At 36.4% G+C, this 23,342-nt stretch overlaps 2 protein-coding genes across 2 annotated transcripts in view; one reads left to right on the top strand and one right to left on the bottom strand.

Annotated features, from left to right (window-relative positions):
* The window catches only part of LOC132121958 (integrin alpha-X-like), a 41,121-nt gene extending 38,958 nt beyond the window's left edge, over positions 1-2,163 (top strand). The window contains exons 22-30 of the mRNA XM_059531724.1: positions 40-119; positions 244-330; positions 593-671; positions 787-882; positions 969-1,049; positions 1,244-1,354; positions 1,444-1,557; positions 1,812-1,922; positions 2,030-2,163. Coding sequence (XP_059387707.1) covers positions 40-119; positions 244-330; positions 593-671; positions 787-882; positions 969-1,049; positions 1,244-1,354; positions 1,444-1,557; positions 1,812-1,922; positions 2,030-2,092 — 822 coding nt within the window. The 3' untranslated portion in view covers positions 2,093-2,163. The remainder of the gene's footprint in view (positions 1-39; positions 120-243; positions 331-592; positions 672-786; positions 883-968; positions 1,050-1,243; positions 1,355-1,443; positions 1,558-1,811; positions 1,923-2,029) is intronic.
* A 312-nt stretch (positions 2,164-2,475) lies between these two features.
* Positions 2,476-23,121, bottom strand: LOC132121957 (uncharacterized). Its single transcript, XM_059531723.1, has 32 exons — positions 23,044-23,121; positions 22,830-22,915; positions 21,548-21,571; positions 21,303-21,474; positions 20,927-21,207; positions 20,250-20,389; positions 19,240-19,468; positions 18,727-18,848; positions 18,146-18,424; positions 17,593-17,688; positions 17,353-17,488; positions 17,039-17,160; positions 16,668-16,943; positions 16,371-16,466; positions 16,115-16,247; positions 15,874-15,998; positions 15,389-15,664; positions 15,192-15,284; positions 14,943-15,078; positions 14,650-14,771; positions 14,275-14,550; positions 13,972-14,067; positions 13,687-13,819; positions 13,419-13,543; positions 13,060-13,338; positions 12,850-12,942; positions 12,589-12,724; positions 12,394-12,420; positions 12,001-12,190; positions 4,084-4,352; positions 3,783-3,928; positions 2,476-3,028 (listed from the first exon to the last, which is right to left on the bottom strand). Exons 2-32 carry the CDS (start codon positions 22,864-22,866, stop codon positions 2,681-2,683), a joined length of 5,013 nt encoding a protein of 1,670 aa, XP_059387706.1. The 5' UTR covers positions 22,867-22,915; positions 23,044-23,121; the 3' UTR covers positions 2,476-2,680.
* Between the last annotated feature and the right edge of the window lie 221 nt (positions 23,122-23,342).

Below are 23,342 nucleotides of genomic sequence, written 5' to 3' on the forward strand. Positions count from 1 at the left end.
TTTTTTAGCACTCCTCATTTTCTCTGCATCCACTTCTAGGCTGTGTTTCATATTACATACAGCATCAACAAAGAAAACACCTTCGATCAAAACGTCACATTTACTGCTAGAATCAACAGGTATGACATATGAACATCACCTTCATCTGCATTGTTTAACTTTGAGCTGTTGAGTAGCTGTTCGCATATGAGAAACTGATAAGTGGAAATACTACTACTAACCGAAACCCTCCATCCCTTACAGTGGGAATGACCAACACTCTCAAACCAGTGAATTTTTCAAAGAGAAAAGCATTGATGTAAAATATGCCATCTATATTGCCTTAATAAGGTTAGTGCTCTGTTCCTCTATAACAGATGTTAGCACCCAGATTTGGCAATGGATGATACATTTCCACTTGATGGTCAAAGTTAAATCTGGGATTCTAAACAAAACCAATTTAAATTTGATGTTTAATTTAGCCAGGTTATATATATATATATATATATAAACGTTTGACCAGTAGTGTGTGTGTAAAATATTAACATAATAAATATATATATATATATATATATAATATTAAATAATTGTCACATTTTCCCTTTTAAATAAGGCATGAAGATTCAACCCTCCACATCAATTTTACTGCACAGAATTCTGATGCTGATAAACCAGTCAAACAGATACTAAAGGTACTGAAATTAAATGCACACACTTCCATGAACATAAAATGGAGTTAAAAAGGATTTTCTCGTCCACAACTAGAGTTCAATGTCTTTTCATGACTTCAAAAATGGTCTCTTTCAGGTTGAAAATGACTTTAGAGAACTAGGTTTCCAAGTTTTCATCAGAGTGCCAGTGATGTTGGGAGATAAATCTATCTGGGCTAATAAAGACATACAGGTAAGCGTGAATGTGTTAGAAAAAGCCCATATTGATTCACATTCATCAAAATAAAAACAACCAGACAATAGTGCATGTGCTTTTAGATTCCAGGCTGTGTTAAACAGAAGGATGAGCAGCCTGCCGTAACTGATTTTGTTGAAGTAATTAAAAAGGATCGTGTGGTGGTGAGTGAATCAGTTTAATTCCCTTATCTAACATAAATAAGTCCATAAAATACAATGTTTTATCTGCTCTGCGCATTAACCCTATTGCTCCGTCTCTCTGGATGTGTGTGTGTGTGTGTGTGTGTGTGTGTGTGTGTGTGTGTGTGTGTGTGTGTGTGTGTGTGTGTGTGTGTGTGTGTGTGTGTGTGTTTCAGAACTGCTCTGTGGCGGTGTGTGCCAAGTTCAGATGTGATTGCACTCTCTTAAAGAATGAACGGAAATTTTATAATATTACTGGCAATGTGAGCTCTGGATGGATTGAGCAGGTTTATGACATTTAAAGCAAATTCATATCACAAAACAGACCATATGCTCATATTTTTTTTATTTTAATGTCATGATCTGTCTCTCTTAGACTGGACTCAGAGCTGCTGTTTTTCAGCTGGTTAGTTCAGCATCTCTGGATTATGACAAGAAGATATATGTTTTCTTTTCCTCCGATTCTCAACAAACTGAATCATCCGCTCAGGTACTTTTTGTTTTTATCTTTCTAGCAAATTAGCCAGAAAGGTTTCAAATTAAATTTGAAAAAAAAAAAAAAAAACTTGAAACCTAAAAATATATGATTATAATATGCAATGTAAATGTTCATATGATACATCTTAGATTTTCCAATCCATGTTTGCCTTTGCAACCACTATGTAAACCATTATGATATATTTATATGGGAAGGTGGATTAACAGAGGTAATTTTGTATTAATGTACAGTGTGTGTGTGTGTAGATTGATACTCAAGTGGAGGTGTATGAGAAGGTGAATCTGACTAAAGAGACCGCTGGAGGTGTAATAGGAGGACTGCTGCTACTGGCTCTCATCACAGTGGCCCTCTATAAGGTGTGTATACTGAATGTTCAGTTTCAAACCTTTTATTTTCAGCAGTCTACACACCTTGAGTTTTTTTTTTCTGTGTTGTAATGCATGTTCTTCTTCTTTTTTTTCAGGCTGGCTTCTTCAAAAGCCACTACAAGCAGCTGCTAGAGAATGCAGAACAAAGCCCTGAATAGGGGCCAACCATAACATAGGTTAACAAAATTAACCAACCCCTTTATATCAACAAAAATAGTGGTGTATTAAAAATTTATTAATGAGGTTTGTTATATGCATATGCATAGAAATATTATTGATATTCTGCTTGTATGATAATCATAAGCTTTCCATTAACAAACTCTGTATTAACTTTAGTAATTAAAAAGGACTGCTGCATGTTAAAACTACTGATGCTTTAAATAGAAGAGAAACAATCTCATCATGCTTGTCATGTGACACACAGCAAATTTTTTTTTTTTGAAAGATTCCCAAACTTGTTTACTATAACAACATGGAATATCTTGAGTTTCAAATATGTGTAAGTAAATGCATTTTACACATTTATAGATCATGTTTGATCTGTAACTATATATATATTTAAATGTCATTTATTCCAGAGAATTTTGAGCAGCCATTACTCCAGTCTTTAGTGTCACATAATCATTCAGAGATCATTCTTATATGCAGATTTGAAACATTTCTTATTGTATTATTCCTTATAAATCCAATTATTGTCACATTTGATACATTCCTTTTGTATGAAGGTATTTACCCCAAATGTATCTTTACATATAAACTGCTAAAAGCAACATCAAATATGATAGCAAAGTATTTTGAGAAGGAATTGTTGCAGAAGATATAATTTTAGATTCTATTAATGAGGAAGGAGGAGGAGGAAGAGGAGGAAGACCAGGACAGCTGTAACTGTAGTCAGGATCAGCTCCACCGGCGGTAAACTGCACAAAACCTGGAGGATCGCTACACACCAAGGAACTGATCCATTCCTCATAGTGTGATACTCTGGTGTACACACCAGGAAGTTCAGGTCGAGCACAGCCAGTCCCAAAGATAACGATACCAGACTGAACCCATACAGAGCTCTGCATGCTCACCATCGGACCTCCGAAATCCCCCTGAATATACACATCAATACATACATTGTAGAAAGTAACATAGACCACCATTCAAAGATTCAGTCAATATTATGTTTCAGTAATACTTTTATTTAGTATAGATATAATAAATAAATAAAAAATGACAGTGAAGACATTAATAATTTTAGAAATGCTGTTTTTATAAATCAAAAAATATTTTAAAAATATATGTGTCCCTGGACCACAAAACCAGTCTTAAGTCACTGGGGTATAATTTCTAGCAATAGCCAAAAAAGCCATTGTATGGGTCAAAATGATAGATTTTTCTTTTAGGCCAAAAATCATAAGGATATTAAGTAAAGATCATGTTTCATGAAGATATTTTGTAAATTTCCCGCAGTAAACATATAAAAACTTAATTTTCTGATTAGTGATATGCATTGCTAAGAATTCATTTGAACAACTTCAAAGGCAATTTTCTCAGTATTTAGATTTTTTTGCACCCTCAGATTCCATATTTTCAAATGGTTGTATCTCGACCTATCCTAATAAACCATATATCAATGGAAAGCTTAGGTTTTGTGGTCTAGGGTCACGTATCACATTTTTGTTCACTATAAAATGTACCAAACACTGGTTACTTACAAAGTGTTTAAAAATCTCTGATAACCTTTTTGAAGATTGGACATGAACCTTAGAAGTTTAACCATGTATTTGCCATCTGAAGCACTTACTGTTTACTTGTTCGACACAAGTTTGGGAAATAAGTATTCTGAAAAGAGGGTTTCTGTACCTGACATGAGTCCTTGCCTCCTTCCAGAAGACCAGCACAGATCATGTTGTCTGTTATCTCTCCAACTCCATAGAGACAGTTGCACTGTCTGTTACCAATTACAGGAACCTCCACTTCCTGAAGAACATTAGGGGACGGAACGGGCACTGTATAGAAAACATGACATATTATTTACTCTGCATAGTCATCCAGTATCCTGTTTCATCTAGAAATATGTCATGTCACAGATGAAATACCATTCATAATCCCATTTTTATGCTGACTTTATTATAACTAAGAGGTGACAGAAATGAATTCTCACCTCCTTCACCAATGTTTCCCCATCCAGTGATCCAGCTGTCTGTGCCGCTGTTGAACACACTGTTATGAGCTGCTAGACACACAGGTCTGATGTAGTCAGTGAACGGGACCGGTGATCTCAATTTGAGAAGAGCGATATCGTTCTCACTTGTAAAATTGTTGTAACTGGGATGTTTGATGATTAATCTCACATATCTGAACACTTCATTGGGGTTGATGCCTCCCTGGGTCTGTCGCCCCAAAAACACAGAGAAATAAGAGGTGGGATACCTGAGAAAATTAAACAATAGACAGAGAGAGAGTAAGAGTCAAAAAGAGTTTCTTTTAAGCCTGACAAATAAAATAATAGTCAGAAATTTATTTTTAAATGGAACAATTAAATAATATATATGCATTTCTACAAGTGGGCAATAGGCAATGCTAGAACTTGGTCTAACATTTTTTAATTCTGTGGATTTTTTTGTAAATACAAATTCCATGTCAAGGTCTGCTAATGTTGTAACTAACTTGATCTTTGCTTGTGCCATGTTTGAATCATAAGTATCTGGCTGATAAATTTCATCTTATATAGTATGATATAGTAATATAATATTGAACTCACATTTAAGGAGGAAAAAAAGAAACCCTAATTTTAATCAGAGGCTCAACATTTGCAAAAATATGCGATTTGGTCCAGATGCTGATATTTATATGGCCAACATGTTTAGATGAAATTCTGAGACCTCAGTTATATCTTTATAACAGAGTACTTAAATTGAAATTGCTTTATTGTCATTCCACTACATGTGTGGACAGAGTAGAGCAGACTGTCATGTCTCACAGGACCACGGTGCTACATTATTAAACAAAAATTATAAACATACAACAAAAGAAATAAGACACTATTTTGAACTTTTGCATAGTTAATGTACTGAAAGCTGTAATCTAGCTATACATATAATATAAAGAGTATATTCATATTATAAATGTATTCAGATGATAGCTTTCAGTAGGTTATATCAGTTGTCAAACTATGTCTCTCAATAATGTCTTAGTAAGATGATATTAAATGATTTGTTTTATGCTCAAAACTCTGTAGTTTCATGTAACTCAGTGCAATTTAGAGATTAACTAATAAACCTTCCTCAAAAGCCTGATGGATCATTTTTACGTCTTGTTCTGCTTGTGTTTAACTTGCATTCCTCACTGCCTATGACATCATGCTGCTGGCTCCCACCAAACCTGGCTTGGCGAACATGACGACGGCCTGGGAGCGGGAGTCAGCAAAGATCGGGCTCCGAATTATCGTCTTAAAAACCAAAATCATGCAGATCCAATATGCCCGTGGGCAAGTACCTGTAACCATTGGCCAAAAGCGAATCAAAGAGGTTGATCAATTTACCTACATGGGCAGCATCATCTCAACTGTCAGTGACGCGGACCACAACATTGTCTACCGAATTGGAAACATGGCATCATGCAATGCCTCGAACCACTTTGGGGCACGAATACCATCACCCTCGAGACCAAGGTACAGCTATTCAACTCCATGGTCATTCCATAGGCTACCTATGCCTGTGAAACTTGGAAAATAATGGCCAAAACCATCCACCACCTTAATATGTTCCAACAACAATGCCTTAGGCGCATCCTGGAGACCAAATATCAAGATTGGGTGACCAATGAGGAAGTGCATTGGCGGACGTCAACTTACCTGCTAGCGCAAATCGTGGTCGAGCATTGAATGCGGTTTGCCGGACATGTCCTCCGACAGCCACCAACTAGGCTCCCATGAATGGCCATGCTTTGGAATCCACAGTAAGGAAGAAGGAAGCAAGGATGCCCCAAGAAACGTGGTGAAGGACAAGCCGCCAACCTCTCTTAGAACAAAGCTGCAACCGTTGCAGCCAATCGAGCATGATGGAGATCACTGTGACATTCATTGCCTTGGAGCTTGTGGAGTTTGAGGACATGGAGTGGAGTCCTGCCCACACTCCTGCCATTGAGGAAGAGCTGTGTTTGGCATATGAGGTAATTTTTTATAAGTGCTTGGAAGAGGATGCCTCCCTGTGTCTACACTGATTCAGCCCTGCTCTAATTCTCCAGTGTCTCTACTGGTTTTTCGTATGGTTAATGTTAACTTTCCTGTCCACAAGAAGTAGTGTTGTTTATTTAAAGGCATTCCTTTGTTGTCCACAAAGCCTAATCTCATCAGAATGAGACTTTGGTTGTCGTCCTTGCACTCACTCCTCCCTCTAGCTCTGCGTTGGGCAATCATCGCTCTGCCTCCACCATGGTGTTCAACTTATCTGTGTGCACCTCATCCCTCCATCCGTTGTAGCTCCGCTGGGCTCCTCCTTCCTCTGACTCCACCATGGCCCTCAGTCCAACTGGCTCCACCCCAGCCTGCTGAGCCCCTCGGTCCTATAGCCTGTGGTCAACTTGGGTCTCAGTCTCCTCAGTTCTGACCAGGTATCCACCTCCTTTATCTCTGTCTCCATCTGTTGTTCTCATGGTTTTGTCAGCAAAATCTCTACCATGTCACTTCCCTTCCTCGACTCTGCCATGGACCTCCTTTCTGGCTGGGCTCTGGGCCTCCGCCTGGCTACTCCTGCTCTGTTCTCCTTCTGTCTTCTCCACCCTGATTTCTCCTGCCAGTTCCTTCTCCTATGGTTCCCTGCCCTTTGTCAGGCCTTCATCCAGCTCGTTGCCCCACCCTTCCTCCTCTGTTGGATTGTATTATTATGGTGCAAGAATCTCTGTTTATTCTCTAATGACGTGTTTCTTTACAGCCACCATAACGTGATATTATTTGGACATTTATATTATAAAAACCAGTAAAGATTACACAGCAAAATATCTTGTGAACCACTACTTGAATTTAGATTTTTATTTATTATTATTATTATGCAGTACAAAAAGATTGTCACATGCACGTTCTGTTATGTTATGTTCTGGTTTGGTTTTGTGTTGGCTGTCTGGTTTGGCTGTTTTTTATTGGCGTCTGTACTGCGTTTGAGCTCCGTCACTATATTCTTTTTATCGACTATTTTTAACTTAAAAATCAATTTTATACACCATCGTTTCCGTTTATATAACGTGTGAATATATCCTCTATTCTATTCTACAACAAAAACAATCAGAGCGCCTCGCTATCACTAGTTTCATTTTGATCTCCCGGGTCCGCTATTAGCTTATAGCCCGTTAGCATCAGCGGCGTGGTTGCAGCTAACTGCGCTTATATTGCTAATACTCTATTCACACACATTACCACTGCTGTACTCACTGTTACTTGCTTTAATGGCGGATGAATCTGTACCTTTGATTGCAGGTGGGGACACGCTCGAGCTGCATTCTGAGCTGCAGATTCGCGACCTGGAGGTGAGGCAGGCCCAACTGAGAGAGCGGAGAGCCGCGCTGGAATCATCCCGGGCTGACGCTCACAAATCCGGGGTAAGTATACAGCATGCTGTTAACAGTCCCACCACGTCTACTCCGTGTGTTTCTCTGCACAGGCCCGGTGCACCCAGGACGCGATCTTCCCAGATGTCCTTCACTCCGACGCCGGGACACCACGGACCCTGGGTGCATCCACAGCGGAGGACGCGAGCCGGGCCCCGGGCGACGACTTCTCCCCCTCCTGCCTTCGAGTTCTCCATCTGGAACCGCTTCGCTCCCCTCCGCGAGACAGGACGCGACGCTGTGATCATCGGATCATCAGACTCCATCGTCCGACACGTCCGTGCTACGTTAGCCGAAGGTAAAGTGCACACTCATTGTTTCCCTGGTGCTCGTGTTCTCGATGTTTCTGCGCAGATACCCGCGATCCTGAAGGCCGACGAGAGCCCCAGAGCGGTCGTGCTCCACGCCGGGGTTAACGACACCACGCTGCGGCAGACGGAGACGAGAACTGAAGAGGGACTTCAGCAGCCTGATCGAGACGGTTCGCAGCACGACGCCCACGGCGACGATCATCGTGTCAGGACCACTGCCCACGTATCGACGAGGACATGAAAGGTTCAGTAGACTTTTCGCTTTAAATGAATGGTTGTTGTCATGGTGTAAAGAACAGAAACTGCTATTTGTTAATAACTGGAATCTTTTCTGGGAGCATACTAGGCTGTTTCGTGCTGATGGCTTACACCCCAGCAGAGTCAGAGCGGAGCTGCTTTCTGACAACATCTCCAGGACACTTCGCTCCATGTGACTAGTAAGACAATTCTCAAATAACTATTATGATGAGTTTTGTTCCACCCGCTTAAATGATAAAAGTACTTGTGCTGTAAAAACTATTAAGACTGTGTCTGTTCCCCGAATAGTGAGGTCAAAATATAAATATAAGATAGGATCTCGAAAAAATCTTATTGTGATTAAACCAGAAACATGTAAAGTAAATGAACAAAAACAATTTTTAAAGTTTGGGCTCATAAATATTAGATCACTCACACCCAAAGCAGTTATTGTAAATGAAATGATCACAGATAATAGTTTTGATGTACTCTGCTTGACTAAAACCTGGCTAAAACAAAATGATTATTTTGGTCTAAATGGGTCTACTCCACCAAACTACTGGTGGAGGTGTTGCAACAATATATAGTGATATTCTCAATGTTACCCAGAAAACAGGATACAGGTTTAACTCTTTTGAAATACTTCTGCTAAATGTTACACTGTCAGACATGCAAAAGAAATCTAATGTATCTCTTGCTCTGGCTACTGTGTATAGACCACCAGGGCCGTATACAGAATTCCTAAAAGAATTTGCAGATTTCCTCTCAGACCTTCTAGTTACAGTTGATAAGGCGCTAATCATGGAAGATTTTAATATTCACATTGATAATACAAATGATACATTAGGACTTGCGTTTACTGACCTAATAAACTCCTTTGGAGTCAAGCAAAATGTCACCGGGCCCAATCATCGTTTTAATCATACACTAGATTTAATTATATCTCATGGAATCGATCTTACTGCTATAGATATTGTACCTCAAAGTGATGATATTACAGACCATTTCCTTGTATCGTGCATGCTGCGTATAACTGATATTAACTATATGTCTCAGTGTTACCTTCTGGGCAGAACTATTGTTCCAGCCACCAAAGAAAGATTCGCAAATAACCTGCCTGATCTATCTCAACTGCTATTTGTACCCAAAAATACACATGAATTAAACGAAATGACTGACAACATGGGCACTATTTTCTCTAATACATTAGAAACTGTTGCCCCCATCAAATTGAAAAAGGTTAGAGAAAAACGTACTGTGCCATGGTATAACAGTAATACTCACTCTCTCAAGAAAGAAACTCGTAGTCTTGAACGCAAATGGAGAAAAACTAACTTGGAAGTTTTTAGAATTGCATGGAAAAACAGTATGTCCAGCTATAGACAGGCTCTAAAAACTGCTAAGGCAGAGCATATACACAAACTCATTGAAAATAACCAAAACAATCCAAGGTTTTTCCAACAAATTACAAGACGCCACCTGATTCAAATATTCCACCAACATTAAATAGTAATGACTTTATGAATTTCTTCACTGATAAAATAAATAACATTAGAAATACAATAGCGAATGTAGATTCTACATCTTCTAACACTTCAGTTTCATCCATCGCACCCAAAGATAAACTGCAGTGCTTTACAACTATAGGACAGGAAGAGCTAAATAAACTTATCACTGTATCTAAACCAACAACATGTTTTTTAGATCCTGTACCCACTAAATTACTGAAAGAGTTGTTACCTGTAGCCGAAGAACCACTTCTCAATATCATTAACTCGACGTTATCTTTAGGTCACGTCCCAAAACCATTTAAGCTGGCGGTTATTAAGCCTCTTATTAAGAAACCAAAACTAGATCCTAGTGTACTGGCAAATTATAGGCCTATTTCAAATCTTCCATTTATGTCAAAAATTTTAGAAAAAGTTGTGTCTGCTCAATTGAGCACCTTCCTGCATAAAAATGATCTGTATGAAGAATTTCAGTCAGGTTTCAGGCCCCACCATAGCACAGAAACTGCACTTGTTAAAATTACAAATGACCTGCTTCTTGCGTCAGATCAAGGCTACATCTCATTTCTAGTCTTACTTGATCTTTGTGCTGCGTTCGACACCATAGATCATGACATACTCATAGATCGATTACAAAACTATACAGGTATTCAAGGGCAGGCTCTAAGATGGTTTAGATCCTACCTGTCCGATCGCTACCATTTTGTTTACTTAAATGGGGTGTCATCTCATTTATCATCAGTAAAATATGGAGTGCCACAAGGATCCGTCCTAGGTCCCCTTCTATTTTCAATATACATGTTGCCCCTTGGTAATATTATTAGAAAATACAGAATTAGCTTCCACTGTTATGCTGATGATACTCAGCAATATATCTCAACAAGACCAGATGAAACTTCTCAATTATCTAAGCTGACAGAGTGTGTTAAAAATGTAAAAGATTGGATGACAAATAATTTTCTCCAATTAAATTCGGATAAGACAGAGATATTAATTATTGGACCAAAAAACACTACACAGAATCTTGTAGATTACAATCTGCAACTAGACGGATGCACTGTTACTTCCTCTACAGTCAGAAATCTGGGTGTTATATTAGACAGCAATTTGTCTTTTGAAAATCATATTTCCAATGTTACAAAAACTGCATTCTTCCATCTTAGAAACATTGCCAAGCTACGAAACATGTTATCTGTTTCTGATGCAGAAAAGCTAGTTCATGCATTCATGACCTCTAGACTGGACTATTGTAATGCACTTCTAGGTGGTTGTCCTGCTTCGTCAATAAACAAGCTACAGGTAGTCCAAAATGCAGCAGCTAGAGTCCTTACCAGGTCAAGAAAATATGATCATATTACCCCAATTTTACAGTCTCTGCACTGGCTACCTATTAAGTTCCGTATCAGTTACAAATTATCATTACTTACATATAAGGCCCTAAATGGTTTAGCTCCTGCGTACCTAACTAGCCTTCTACCACGTTACAACCCATCACGCACCCTAAGGTCACAAAACGCTGGACTTTTGGTAGTTCCTAGGATAGCAAAGTCCACTAAAGGAGGTAGAGCTTTTTCACATTTGGCTCCAAAACTCTGGAATAGCCTTCCTGATAATGTTCGGGGTTCAGACACACTCTCTCTGTTTACATCTAGATTAAAAATGCATCTCTTTCGCCAAGCATTCGAATAATGTATCTCTTAAATTGTGAGTGTAGTTGCATCTGATCAAATGTGCATTTTTATTCATTAGCTTGGGTTAAACTAATTTTACTTTGTTGGATCAGCAGCTATGCTAATGATGTCTCTATTTTGTTTCTATGTTTTGCCACGGGATTTACATCCCGTGGTAACTAGGATTTACACAAGCTCCAGTCTGGATCCAGAACACCTGAGAAGAGATGATGCTGACCCTCAGAGGACCTCAGATGATGCTAACCCTGAATCAACAAACAGAACTAACAAATATTGCTACATGTGTGACTGCATCATATAATAATTATTAATTAATAATATTAATAATGTTCATCGTCTAGCTGACTACGTCTTGTATTAATTTTTTCTAAAAATCCTGTCAAACGTGCACAAACTGACAGCCACCACCATAAGCTACTACTAAATATTGTAGAAACATAATTTTCTGTAAAGTTGCTTTGTAACGATTTGTATTGTAAAAAGCGCTATACAAATAAACTTGAATTGAAAAAATTCTCTCTTTTCCCATTTACCTGCCTGAGTTCAGGGGCAGCACAGAGGCTTTGTGTTTAGCACTGTTGCAACTTTTGCAACACGGGACGCAAAGTTTTGATCATGTTGATAATAAAGAGACCGTAGAAATATGTATATTAAATATGATACACTAGGCTTTAAAGGGTTAGGCTATAAAAGCTGATGTTTTTGTCTGCAAGTAGTTGACTGAGTTTACCCATGAACACAGTGGGCAGCAGACAGCACCCACTGTTTGTTGATGAGAGAACCTCCACAGATGTGCCTGCTTAACAGAAGAAGACTAGCCTGCCAGGGCCAGTGTCCAGCTGAAGCATTCTGACCTCCAACTATCCTACTTCTGGTGGTAACTGGGGTTCTTCCACAATTCAAAGCACTAGAAAAATCATCTGAGGAAGACAAAGATAACTTCTCAACTGCCACTTCTACAGACATGCACCTCATTTTTAGAAAGGGATCTAAATAATAATAATAATAAGTATTATTATTTATTTTTTAAACCTCAGTTTTTTTAATAAATCATTCACAATCCCACATGAAATATCAATAAATATGATTAATTATTAATTCTTGAAGTATTTATTTACAGTACCGTGTGTGTTAGTTTCGACGCAGAACCCTGCAAAAAAATAATAAAAAAATAAAAATAAAACAGAGGCATGTTAGATACATTTCTACCTAAAAAGAACTCTTACAAACACAATTTAAAGTAACAAACAATGCATGTTTTGAGACAAAATATCTTAAAATGAGATAAATGACACATTTCATAAATACAAATAAATACCATTGTTTTCTGATGAATTGTCAACTCGAAATACCCATCTACCCTTGACATTTACATTGCTTGTGTATGGCAGATTTGCGATGTCAGAAAAAGGAATTGAAAAGAAATTGGTAGAATTAATTGTGTCAAGCCCAGACTGAAAAAAAAAAAACAAGAAAAGAAAAGACAAAAAAATCCCATTAAATCCAAAAGCATTTCACACAGCTAAATATGTATACTGGGTTAACACAATATTCTGATGCATTTTTCATGCTACTTTACCTCTGCGCTTTGGGTGGGAGTGATAAAATCATAATGCATGAAAGTAAATGACATATTTTTGCCAGACACCAAAACCACTTGGAAGGTTGATTCCTGGACGAGAGCGAAAATTCCATATCATTGCAAGCATCATTTTGGATATTCCATAAATTGCAGTTCAATGAGAATGCTATGCAATATTATTGCATGTTAACTAAAAGAGAAACTTACTGACTCTCTGTTTGCGTAGTATGGTACTTTATCCCATGTAGCAATAAAAACCCAAGAGGCAGAGAAGTTCAGTCTGGGAAAATATTTGTTTACTTCTCTCGATGCCCGATTCAAGAGACGAGCATCTGTTACTTGTCGGTAAGAGATGGTTCCTTGCTCACTATTATAAATGTCTGTCCACAGTGGAGCGATAATGTCTATAGATGAGTATGCAGGAAAATAATAGGGATACCACTGGTAAAACGGCTCATTAAAAGTTAGGTCTCCATTATTATTCACCTGAAAGATCAAAATTATCAATTAGCAAGTTCTATCTTCTATGTGGAATATATATTAATGAATATCAAAATGCTTCTTACAAATATTTTGTCATATACAAGGCCAAAGTACACAAATGGCTGCAGCAGAGGAATCGGTGGAGAACTTCCATCATCTGACTGCGGGTTCATCTCATCCTCTTCATCTCCATATGGATAGAATATTCCTAATATTTTCAATAATATTTTTATGAGCTATTAAGGAGGGCACTTTATAAGCATTAAAATTGCTACTTTTTTTCTTTCATGTTATATTTCATGACTATTTATCAAATAATGTGTTATTGTCTATATGAAACAGTGACCTTACCCTCCTCAGGTCCACCATCAACACGAAATACCCAGCGTCCCGGCACATTGACATTGCTGGAGTTGAACACATTATTTTCATCAGGCACAGGGATTGAAAAATAATGTGTTGAGTTTATTGTGTTATAGCCAGCCTATGAGTAAATACAAAAAATAATTAATACATGAAATATGGCCAGTTAATATGATGATCTTTGAAACTGAAATTTCACTGATTGACATTCAGGGTCCAATTATTATCATATGAATCTCAAAGTTATGCAGCAAGATTTGTATTCTGTCCAACCTGAAACCTTTGATCAGTTGAGGAGATATTTCCGTAGTTCATTATGACAAAGGAAAGAGTTCTGCAAATGACTAGAACAACTTGGAAGGATGATTCCTAGGTAAAGTCCAGTAAAAACATTAAGTTTCATTGAAAACACAGCTATGGTTTGTCTATAGACAAAACTCATTCAAGCTAAATATATTTAATCCATTTAATAAATCTGATATTATCACGAATGTATAATTTAATTACTATCTCGGCCTAAATTTACATTAAATGTAGGTTTAAAAAAATATTAATATAATCATTCAATCCACATACCGTAGTGGGATTGTTCAAGTAGGGCACCCTATTCCATGTGGCAATGAAGACTGTATATACTGAGAACCCTAACTGAGGGAAATACTGTTTGATATCATTTCTTGCCCGGTCCAGAATGCGGTCTTGAGTTAAAATGCAATAAGAGATGCTTCCATTGATACTAATGTCAAACTTTGCCCAGAGTGGAGCTATAATGTCTCCAGTAGAGTTGTCAGGGAAAGCCTTGGGGAGACTTTCATAAAATGGTTTGAACGTCAAAAGTCCATTATTGTTGACCTATAGTAAAGAATATTTAACTGACTGTTACACTGAAGCAACATGACTTGTAATACAGGAATATACTTCAAATGTAATTTGTTTGACATAACATCTCACATATATGTTACTGTATTCACGTCCAAAGTACAAAAAGGGATACTGCAAGTCCAGAGCTGTTGAGATTCCATTACTTTGACAGAGATTCTGAGAGTCCTGATAGCCAGTTGGATAAAACAGACCTGAAAAAAAAGAAAAACCGTCATTACATGTTATGACCTTGGTCTGCAGTACATACCAAGATTCAACATTTAACTGCATATCAATGCATTGTTATACGTCTCAAAAAAGTAACTATTAAACAAGATATAAGCGATAAATTCAGTGCATTTTTAATTATTAAATGATTGTACCATTGTGGCCTGATACATGGTCAACACGAAATACCCATCGACCCATGATGTTGACATTGCTTGTGTATGGTAGATTTGCAATGTCAATAACAGGAAGTGAAATGAAATTAGTAGAATTTATTGTGTCAAAGCCGGACTGTTAATGAAGAAAACAAAGAAAAAATCCCATTAAATCCAAAATCATGGCACACTGCTAAAGATCATAACCTGGGGTAATAATATTTTCACATATTTTCAATACTTCTTTACCTCTACACTTTGGATGGGAGTGATGAAATCATAATGCATAAGAGTAAATGACAGGTTTTTGCCAGACACCAACACCACTTGAAAGGTCGACTTCTGGATGAGAGTAGAAATCCTTCATTAATAAAGTACAGCATCATTCTGGATATTCACTGAAAATACTATGTAAAAAAAGAAAACTAACTGAAAGAAAAACTTACCGCCTCTTTGTTTATGTAGTATGGTACTTTATCCCATGTAGCAATAAAAACCCAAGAGGCAGAAAAGTTCATATTTGGAAAATATTTGTTTATGTCTCTTGAAGCCCGATTTAAAAGAAGAGCATCTGTTACTTGTCGGTAAGAGATAGTCCCTTCTTTATTATTATTAATGTCTGCCCACAGAGCGATGATGTCTTTAGTCGAGTATGCAGGAAAATAATAGGGATTATACTGGGAAAATGGCTCATCAAAGGTCAGGTCTCCATTATTATTCACCTGTAAAATAAAAACATGTCAAATACGGCGTCAGGAGGAACGTGCGATCATATTCTTTTGCAAGTTTCAGTTCGCATTAACCCAAAGAACACCTCAGCACCCCCTTTCAAAAATATTGCTTCCAGCACCCCTGGATGCCATCCGAGCGCCCAAGATGAGAAACACTAATATAAAGAGAGAATAGTCATGAATATCACAATGCTTCTTACAAATATTTTCTCATATAAACGGCCAAAGTACACAAATGGCTGCAGCAGAGGAATCGGAGGAGAACTTCCATCATCTGACTGCGGGTTCATCTCATCCTCTTCATCTCCATATGGATAGAATATTCCTAATATTTCCAGCAATATTATTATGAGACATGTTTAAATAATTTAAAGAGTACATTTTACAAGCTTGAAACATTTCATTGTTATTTATCAAATAATTGTCTATATTAAACCTCACCCTCCTCAGCTCCACCATCAACACAAAATACCCAGCGTCCCGGCACATTGACATTGCTGGAGTTGAACAGCTTATTTTCATCAGGCACAGGGATTGAAAAATAATTTGTTGAGTTTATTGTGTCATAGCCAGCCTGCGAGTACAAAAAAATGAAATAAAAAATATTTGAAATTGAAATGTATATGATCAGTTAATATGATGGTCCCATGAATATATGTATCTCAAATTTTTGTAGAAAGATTTTATTTTGCCCAACCTGAAAACTCTGATCAGTTGAGGAGATATTTCCATAGTTCATTATGACAAAAGAAAGAGTTCTGCAAATGACTAGAATGACTTGGAAGGAGGATTCCTAGGTAAAGTCCAGTAAAAACAATTAAAAAAACAACACAACTATATACTCTCTATGAACAAAACTAATTTAAGCTAAATGTATGCAATCCTTTTAGTAAGTTTGATATTATCAGGGATGTCAAACTCATTTTCAGTTTCACCATAGATTTGAACTAAACTTAGGTTTAAGAAGAATAATGTAACATGTCAATCCACATACCGTAGTTGAGTTGTTCAAATAGGGCAGGCTATTCCACGTAGCAATGAAGACTGTATGCACTGAGAACCCTAACTGAGGGAAATACTGTTTGATATCATTTCTAGCCCTGTCCAGAATACGACCTTGAGTTACAATGTGGTAGGAGATGCTTCCACTGACGCTACAGTCAAACTTTGCCCAGAGCGGAGCTATAATGTCTCTAGAAGAGTTGACAGGGAAAGCCTTGGGGAGGCTTTCATAAAATGGTTCAAACGTCAAATGTCCATTATTGTTGACCTATAGTAAAGATTTGAACATTTAATTGATGTAACATGACTTGTAATACATTGATGTACTTCAAATGCAATGTGTTTTTTAATGTAAACGCTCACATATATGTTTTGATATGTGCGTCCAAAGTATAAGAAAGGATATAACAAGTACAGAGCTGGTGAGCTTGCATTACTTCGACAGGGATTCTGTGTGTTCTGATAGCCAGATGGATAAAAAAGCCCTTGAAAAGGAAAAAAAATGTAATCGGATGAAATGGCCTTGTTACAGTGCATACTGTACCAAGATTAAACATTGCAACCTTTCACTACATATATATTGTCTATTAATTGCTCTAAATGTTTCAACTGCTAAGCAACTATTAACCAAGATATGCAATAAAGTCCATGTATTTAGAATTATAATATTATTGTACCATTGTTTTCTGTTGCATGGTCAACTCGAAAAACCCACCGACCCTTTACATTGACATTGCTTGTGTATGGCAGATATGTGGCATCAGAGACAGGAATTGAAAAGAAATCAGTTGAATCAGTTGTGTCATAGCCAGACTGTCAATCAAATCAAAACAATGAAAAGTTCAGTCAAAACCAAATGCTTATCATAGTTATTACAGAAATATATTTTGATCAGCGTGGTTTTCATATCACTTTACCTCTACAGGATATGTGGTCGGAGCAATATGATCATAATGCATGAGTATAAATGACATGTTTTTGCCAGACACCAAAACCACTTGAAAGGTCGACTCCTGGAAGATGAAGGTAAAAACTATAAACACAGATAACATGGGATGCGGTTTCTTTACTAAAACGTACCTTTTTCTCTAACTCAAATTATCTGCGGGCTCATTAGTGCAAGTAAAACACGTCCAGAATCAAATAGCGTAGGCTTTAAAACAAAGCAGCTTCTTGTTGGTCACTGAGGCAAATATATTTGACTAACTTGGAAATGATGGGAAAATTTTCCACCTTAATGTGAAAGTGGATTCCTGTTTAAATGACTGAATTTCAAACATGAAATGTGACTGTAACTATCGCATTTAACAAGTCTTTTTTCCTTAGTTTTACAGCAATACTTATTTAGAGACACCAACTGGTGTTGCATTTAAATGTGTTAAGATGCCACATCAAATTACTTGAATAATACTTGGAAACAATTCAAAAAGTATTACCAGAAGTGACTAATGACAGTAACAGATAGCTTACCGATTGTGGGTTGTTATAATACGGCACTTTATCCCAAGTGGCAATGAACAGCCATGAGGCAGTGAAGCTCAGATTTTGAAAATAACGGTTTAAGTTGTTTGAAGCTGCTAGTAAGAGTTTACCACTGGTGACCTGACGATAGGAGATTGTTCCATTGACACTGTTGTCCATATCTGTCCAGCAGACAGAAATTATGTCTTTATTGATTTGGGAATGTAAATAAAGTTGTATCGGCTGTGAAAGAGGCTCGTCAAATGTCAAATGGCCATTGTTATTAACCTGAAACAGAGGTAAAACAATATTATAAAAGAGCAGTACAAACAGGAACCTGAAACTCATAAATGTCAAGTTTGTTTTCTTTCAACAATTGGATAGTGTATGATCTGCTTTAACTGAGTTAGGTATCTGGATACTTATGTCACTGTGATATTTCAGAGCAATCTTTTTAATAAATTTGCACAATAATTAAAACTTTTTTTTTTCATTATGGTGTATGGGTTGAATTCTGAATACTTTCTGAAAGCTCTGTACACACACACACACACACACACACACACAATTTATGAAGACTATGCTCTTACATAAACCTGTTGATAAACATGTCCAAAATATACAAAGGGCTCTTCCAGTAATACTAAATTAGAGCTTCCATCATCTTCAGAGGGATTTTCTATGTCTTCATCTCCAAATGGGTAGAAAAGACCTGAAATTATAAAAATTAAATAGGAAAAAAAAAACATAATGATTATTTTGTAACAAAAGTTGTTACACATCACTTTGTTTCACAGCATATCCATGGAATTGATGCATGTCGCACTCAAAAATTGCATGAACTGGCTGAAAATAAAATGTTCAGCTTCAGTCTGTTAACTGGCTTCTACATAGTTTCCAGGGGTTGGGGTTCATAGGTTTAATCAGTCTATAGGAAATTATATGCTTGCAAAAGTGCAATTCAGTGCTAGTAGTACCTCAAAAGTTGTATGAATTAAATGATAACTACTGACCATGCCAAAATATGTGAAAAGAGACGTTTTGAGTAAGGAAAAGAAGGTTCACTTCTGTCTTTGCTGGCAGTTAACTGTCACCTTTCTTACCTATATCTTCTCCACTGCACAGAAAGATGCTGTCCTTATCTTCACCATCAGATGTGAAAGTCAAAAAGCCAATATCTGTTCCATTAACATTCTCCATAATCCAGTTTTGGAATTTTGATACTCTAGCATAGATGTCAGGTGCAATTCCAGTGCCACAAGAAGGATTAGTGACGCCAGCTAAGATCCAGACAGAATCCTGCTCACACTGTAATGGACCACCAGGATCTCCCTAAAAATAATATGAAACCATATTAAAACATTAATAAAATAATAATAATAATAAATAACTTGAGCTATATGAACCAGATGTTGTCTGAAGAAAGCTTAAACGTATAGGGCTGTACAGTGTGATATGTATGTTGCACATGCTATTCATCTGTGAGATGAATAAATTTACCAGGGTAGCATGCATACGATATAGTCTGGCAATGTGTGAGAGCTTGTTGACGAACCCTATTGTCGAACAAAGAGAGAATGTAATGACATGTTTTTAGTCAAAATTCACTTAACTCCAGTCGAGTGACATGGCTTCCGAAAATGCGGAAGAAACCAAACTATTCTGTACCGTGATAGAAGGCTAAGTCAGTTAACATATACTTTATTCTTGTAAAAATACCCAAGATGGCTTGAAGAACACAGATAAACTACTTAATCTCAAAACTGTACGTTTGTCGTATTGATGTTTCATCAGGTAAAACACATCTATCTGCATCTTATTACGCTACAGCAGTGGTTCTTATGCTCCATTCCATTTGTAGTCAGAAGTTGGGAATTCTGAATTATAAGACGAGTTCTGACTCGGAATCTTGGAGGAATCACAACAACTTTAACTCCTATATCTAATGAGGCTGCTAAAAACTCTGCCCTGACGTGTTTCTGAACAAAGTGATTATGTTATAATGTTCAATATCCTGGAACTACTTCATAGCTGTGCATTTTAGATAAATTCCCCTGGAATGTGTGTGACTCAGAATTCAACCACTTTGTGTCTATAAACTGTCATAACTTACATAACACGTTCCTTCACCAGCCTCTCCTTCAGCACAGATCATTGTCGGAGTGATTATGTCCTTAGAACTGCAGTTACACTCCTTATTCCCCACTATTTTCATTTTCCCTTCCTGCAGAGTTCCATAAGTGTGCTGAGTGCCTAAGTGTGACGTCAAGAAAAAATACTTTTGAGATGTTCAGATAAAAATATGGATGAGTGTATTTACATTTACTGGCATGCATTTACAGTTAATTTAAATTCAATGCTTGTATAGTTTGTTCATGCGATGTCTTGTCTATTTAATACACTCTTGTTCCATTTTATATGCATGTTTGTATTAAAAAAAAAAGTAAAAATTCAAATTAATGTTCATACATGTTACATACAATTGTTTATTATGTGAAGTTAATTCAGATATATAATATTTTTCTTCGAAAATGGAAATGCTAAAACTTAATGGATATTTCAATTATATTTAAATCATTTAACAAGTGTGATCTTCATGATGTGTCCTGTACTTTGATGTTATTGCCGGATTCCAATATAAAATGAAAGGAAAATGAATTACCGACGTTTCCATTTTACAAATGTACATCTAGAAAAGTCTGAAGTGTAATGTAATAGGCCTACATTTTGTAATCTGGTTACATAACCTAGAATACATGTAGTCCAGTGTGTTAAAATGATGATCATTACCAAAAAAGCCAGTTTCCCCCCATCCAGTGGCCCAGCAGTTGGTGCCGTTGTGAAAGATACTGTCATTAGCAGCCAGGCAGATCGGGCTGATGTAGCTGGTAAAGTTAACTGGCTCGCTCAGTCTCAGCAAGGCAATGTCATTAACGAACCATGAGGGGTCATAGTCTGGATGTGGAATGATGGATCGAATTCCTCGAATCACCTCATGTGAGTTAGAGACTGAAACATTTTGGCTCTGTCTACCCAGATAAACAGTACCATTCAGTCCAATGTCTGAGGATCTGAACGAGGAAGCAAAAAGTCTCTGAGAATAACAACTTTATCTTCACATTAAATCATACATTATGTGATTTATACATCTATTTTATGTTCTTACAGGTATTCAACACAGTGAGCTGCAGTGAGCACCCATTCATAGCTGATAAGGGACCCTCCACAGACGTGATGGCCAGAACTGTGTAGACTGACCTGCCAAGGCCAATTCCTTACAGCTGCATTCTCACCTCCTTCAATATGAGTGCTGAGTGATGAAACCCCACAGTGCTGGGCTGAGGAGAAGAGTGAGAGCAGTCAATAATGCACCAAATTTGAGATGTTTTTATACTTTAAACACATCATTACCTTTTATAGCATTTCTCATGTCACCTGTAAAGTGAAAGGAGAGAGGATAAAAAAAGTTCACACAATGTACAGTATGTGTGTGTTCAGGATGAATCACAAGACTTCACAGTCCCTTTCAGGCAAAGTCTGTTCAGTAGCTACAGTTTAAATCATGTAATCTGTAATCAGTAATGGACTACAGCTTATAAGAAATCTACCAAACACTGCAGACAACTAACAATTTTTTTTTTTTTTTTAAAGCTTAATATCAGATGAAGGTCATCAAACTATTTGTTATAGTTCAAATAATTATAATGCATGCACGACACTGTAGAATTTTGTATGGTGAGCATTTTTCCACCTATTGATTAAATTAGATACCACTATAAGGTAACAGAGGGAAATCATTAGCTAGTAACGTAATCTAGATGACTTATTTTAGGTAATGTATTCTGACTATATTTTAGATTACATTTAGATTTTATCAAACCTGTTTTAAACTTACCATTAAACATACCATACTGATATGAAAAGGCAAAGAGAAAGAAAATATATTTCATTTTTTGTTATCAGCATCATAATAAAATTATAATCATTGAACATTACATTAAACCAGGGTGTCCCAAACTGCGATTAGTGTAAGAAATGCAGTGGGTTTGTGAGTTGATAAAAAGGTTTTTTATTATAATCTTTTTTTTATATATATAATTATTACATTTACATTTGGTCATTTAGCTAGCTTTTATCCAAAACGATTTACAATAAAATGTAAAATAAAAAATTCTTTAAACACTTGAACATTGACAGTCTTCCAGGTTTGAAATATTTTTGTCCAGTGCTGTCAAACGAATAATTACAATTAATTGCATCCAAAATAAATGTTTTTGTTTACATAATAAATGAATGTGAACCGTGTATATGTATTATGTATATATATAAATACACACATGCATGTATATATTTCAGAACAATATATTGTTAATATATTAAATATATTTATTTATAATATAAATTGTATGAATACAGACATGTAAATGGATGTAAATATTTTCTAAATATATACTGTATGTGTGTGTATTTATATATACATAATAAATATACACAAAATACACACATATATTATGCAAACAAAAACTTTTTTATTTATACGCGATTAATCGTTTGACAGCACTAATATATATATATATATGTGTATATATATATATATATATATATATATGTGTGTGTGTGTATATATATATATATATATGATTAATTTGAATCAATCTTCTTTTTTTATGTTAACAAAAACTACAAAACTTACTGACGATAAATATCAGAATCAGAAACAGCAATTCCATTGTAATAAAAGCAGTTTCAGTTGGCTCTCTTAAAAGGCAGCTTTTGCACCTGAGGAGAAAATAAATATAGAAATACAAACATGCATCAAAATATAGAATAGCAATAGATCTAAAAAAGTCCTATGGTATTTGTATGTACCAACAAAAGTCAAATGATAAGTAAAAAACAATGTATACCTGAAGTATGTAGCTGTTTTCTGTGAAATATCTTTGCAAATCTACTGTATAACATCACACCAAATGAAGAATGTGAATATGCGCTCCAAATGTTGCGATAGTACAAAATAGATTTGCATATTAGCATGCAAACACCCTCTCTTTTTTCCTGTTTTCTGAATACTAATGAAATATTACACCACATATAAACAAATAAGAGTTTCTGGGGGGAAATGTCTTGGAATGAAGCTAAGAGTTTATGTAGAAAAAATACCATCTTAGTACTTTGATTGAAACAAAGTAACACCGAATTAACAATA

Source organism: Carassius carassius, chromosome 40 (assembly GCF_963082965.1).
Source record: "Carassius carassius chromosome 40, fCarCar2.1, whole genome shotgun sequence".
Lineage (NCBI taxonomy): Eukaryota > Metazoa > Chordata > Actinopteri > Cypriniformes > Cyprinidae > Carassius > Carassius carassius.

Bases quoted from the DNA above. Each gene is read 5' to 3' on its own strand.
- LOC132121957 (XM_059531723.1), bottom strand. From the start codon at position 22,866: ATGGAATTGCTGTTTCTGATTCTGATATTTATCGTCA. The intron at 18,425-18,726 runs GTAAGAGCATAG...CCTCTGTTTCAG, and splicing joins ATGTTTATCAACAGGTTTAT to GTTAATAACAATGGCCATTT. The intron at 14,551-14,649 runs GTGAGATGTTAT...TCTTTACTATAG, and splicing joins GTGAATACAGTAACATATAT to GTCAACAATAATGGACTTTT.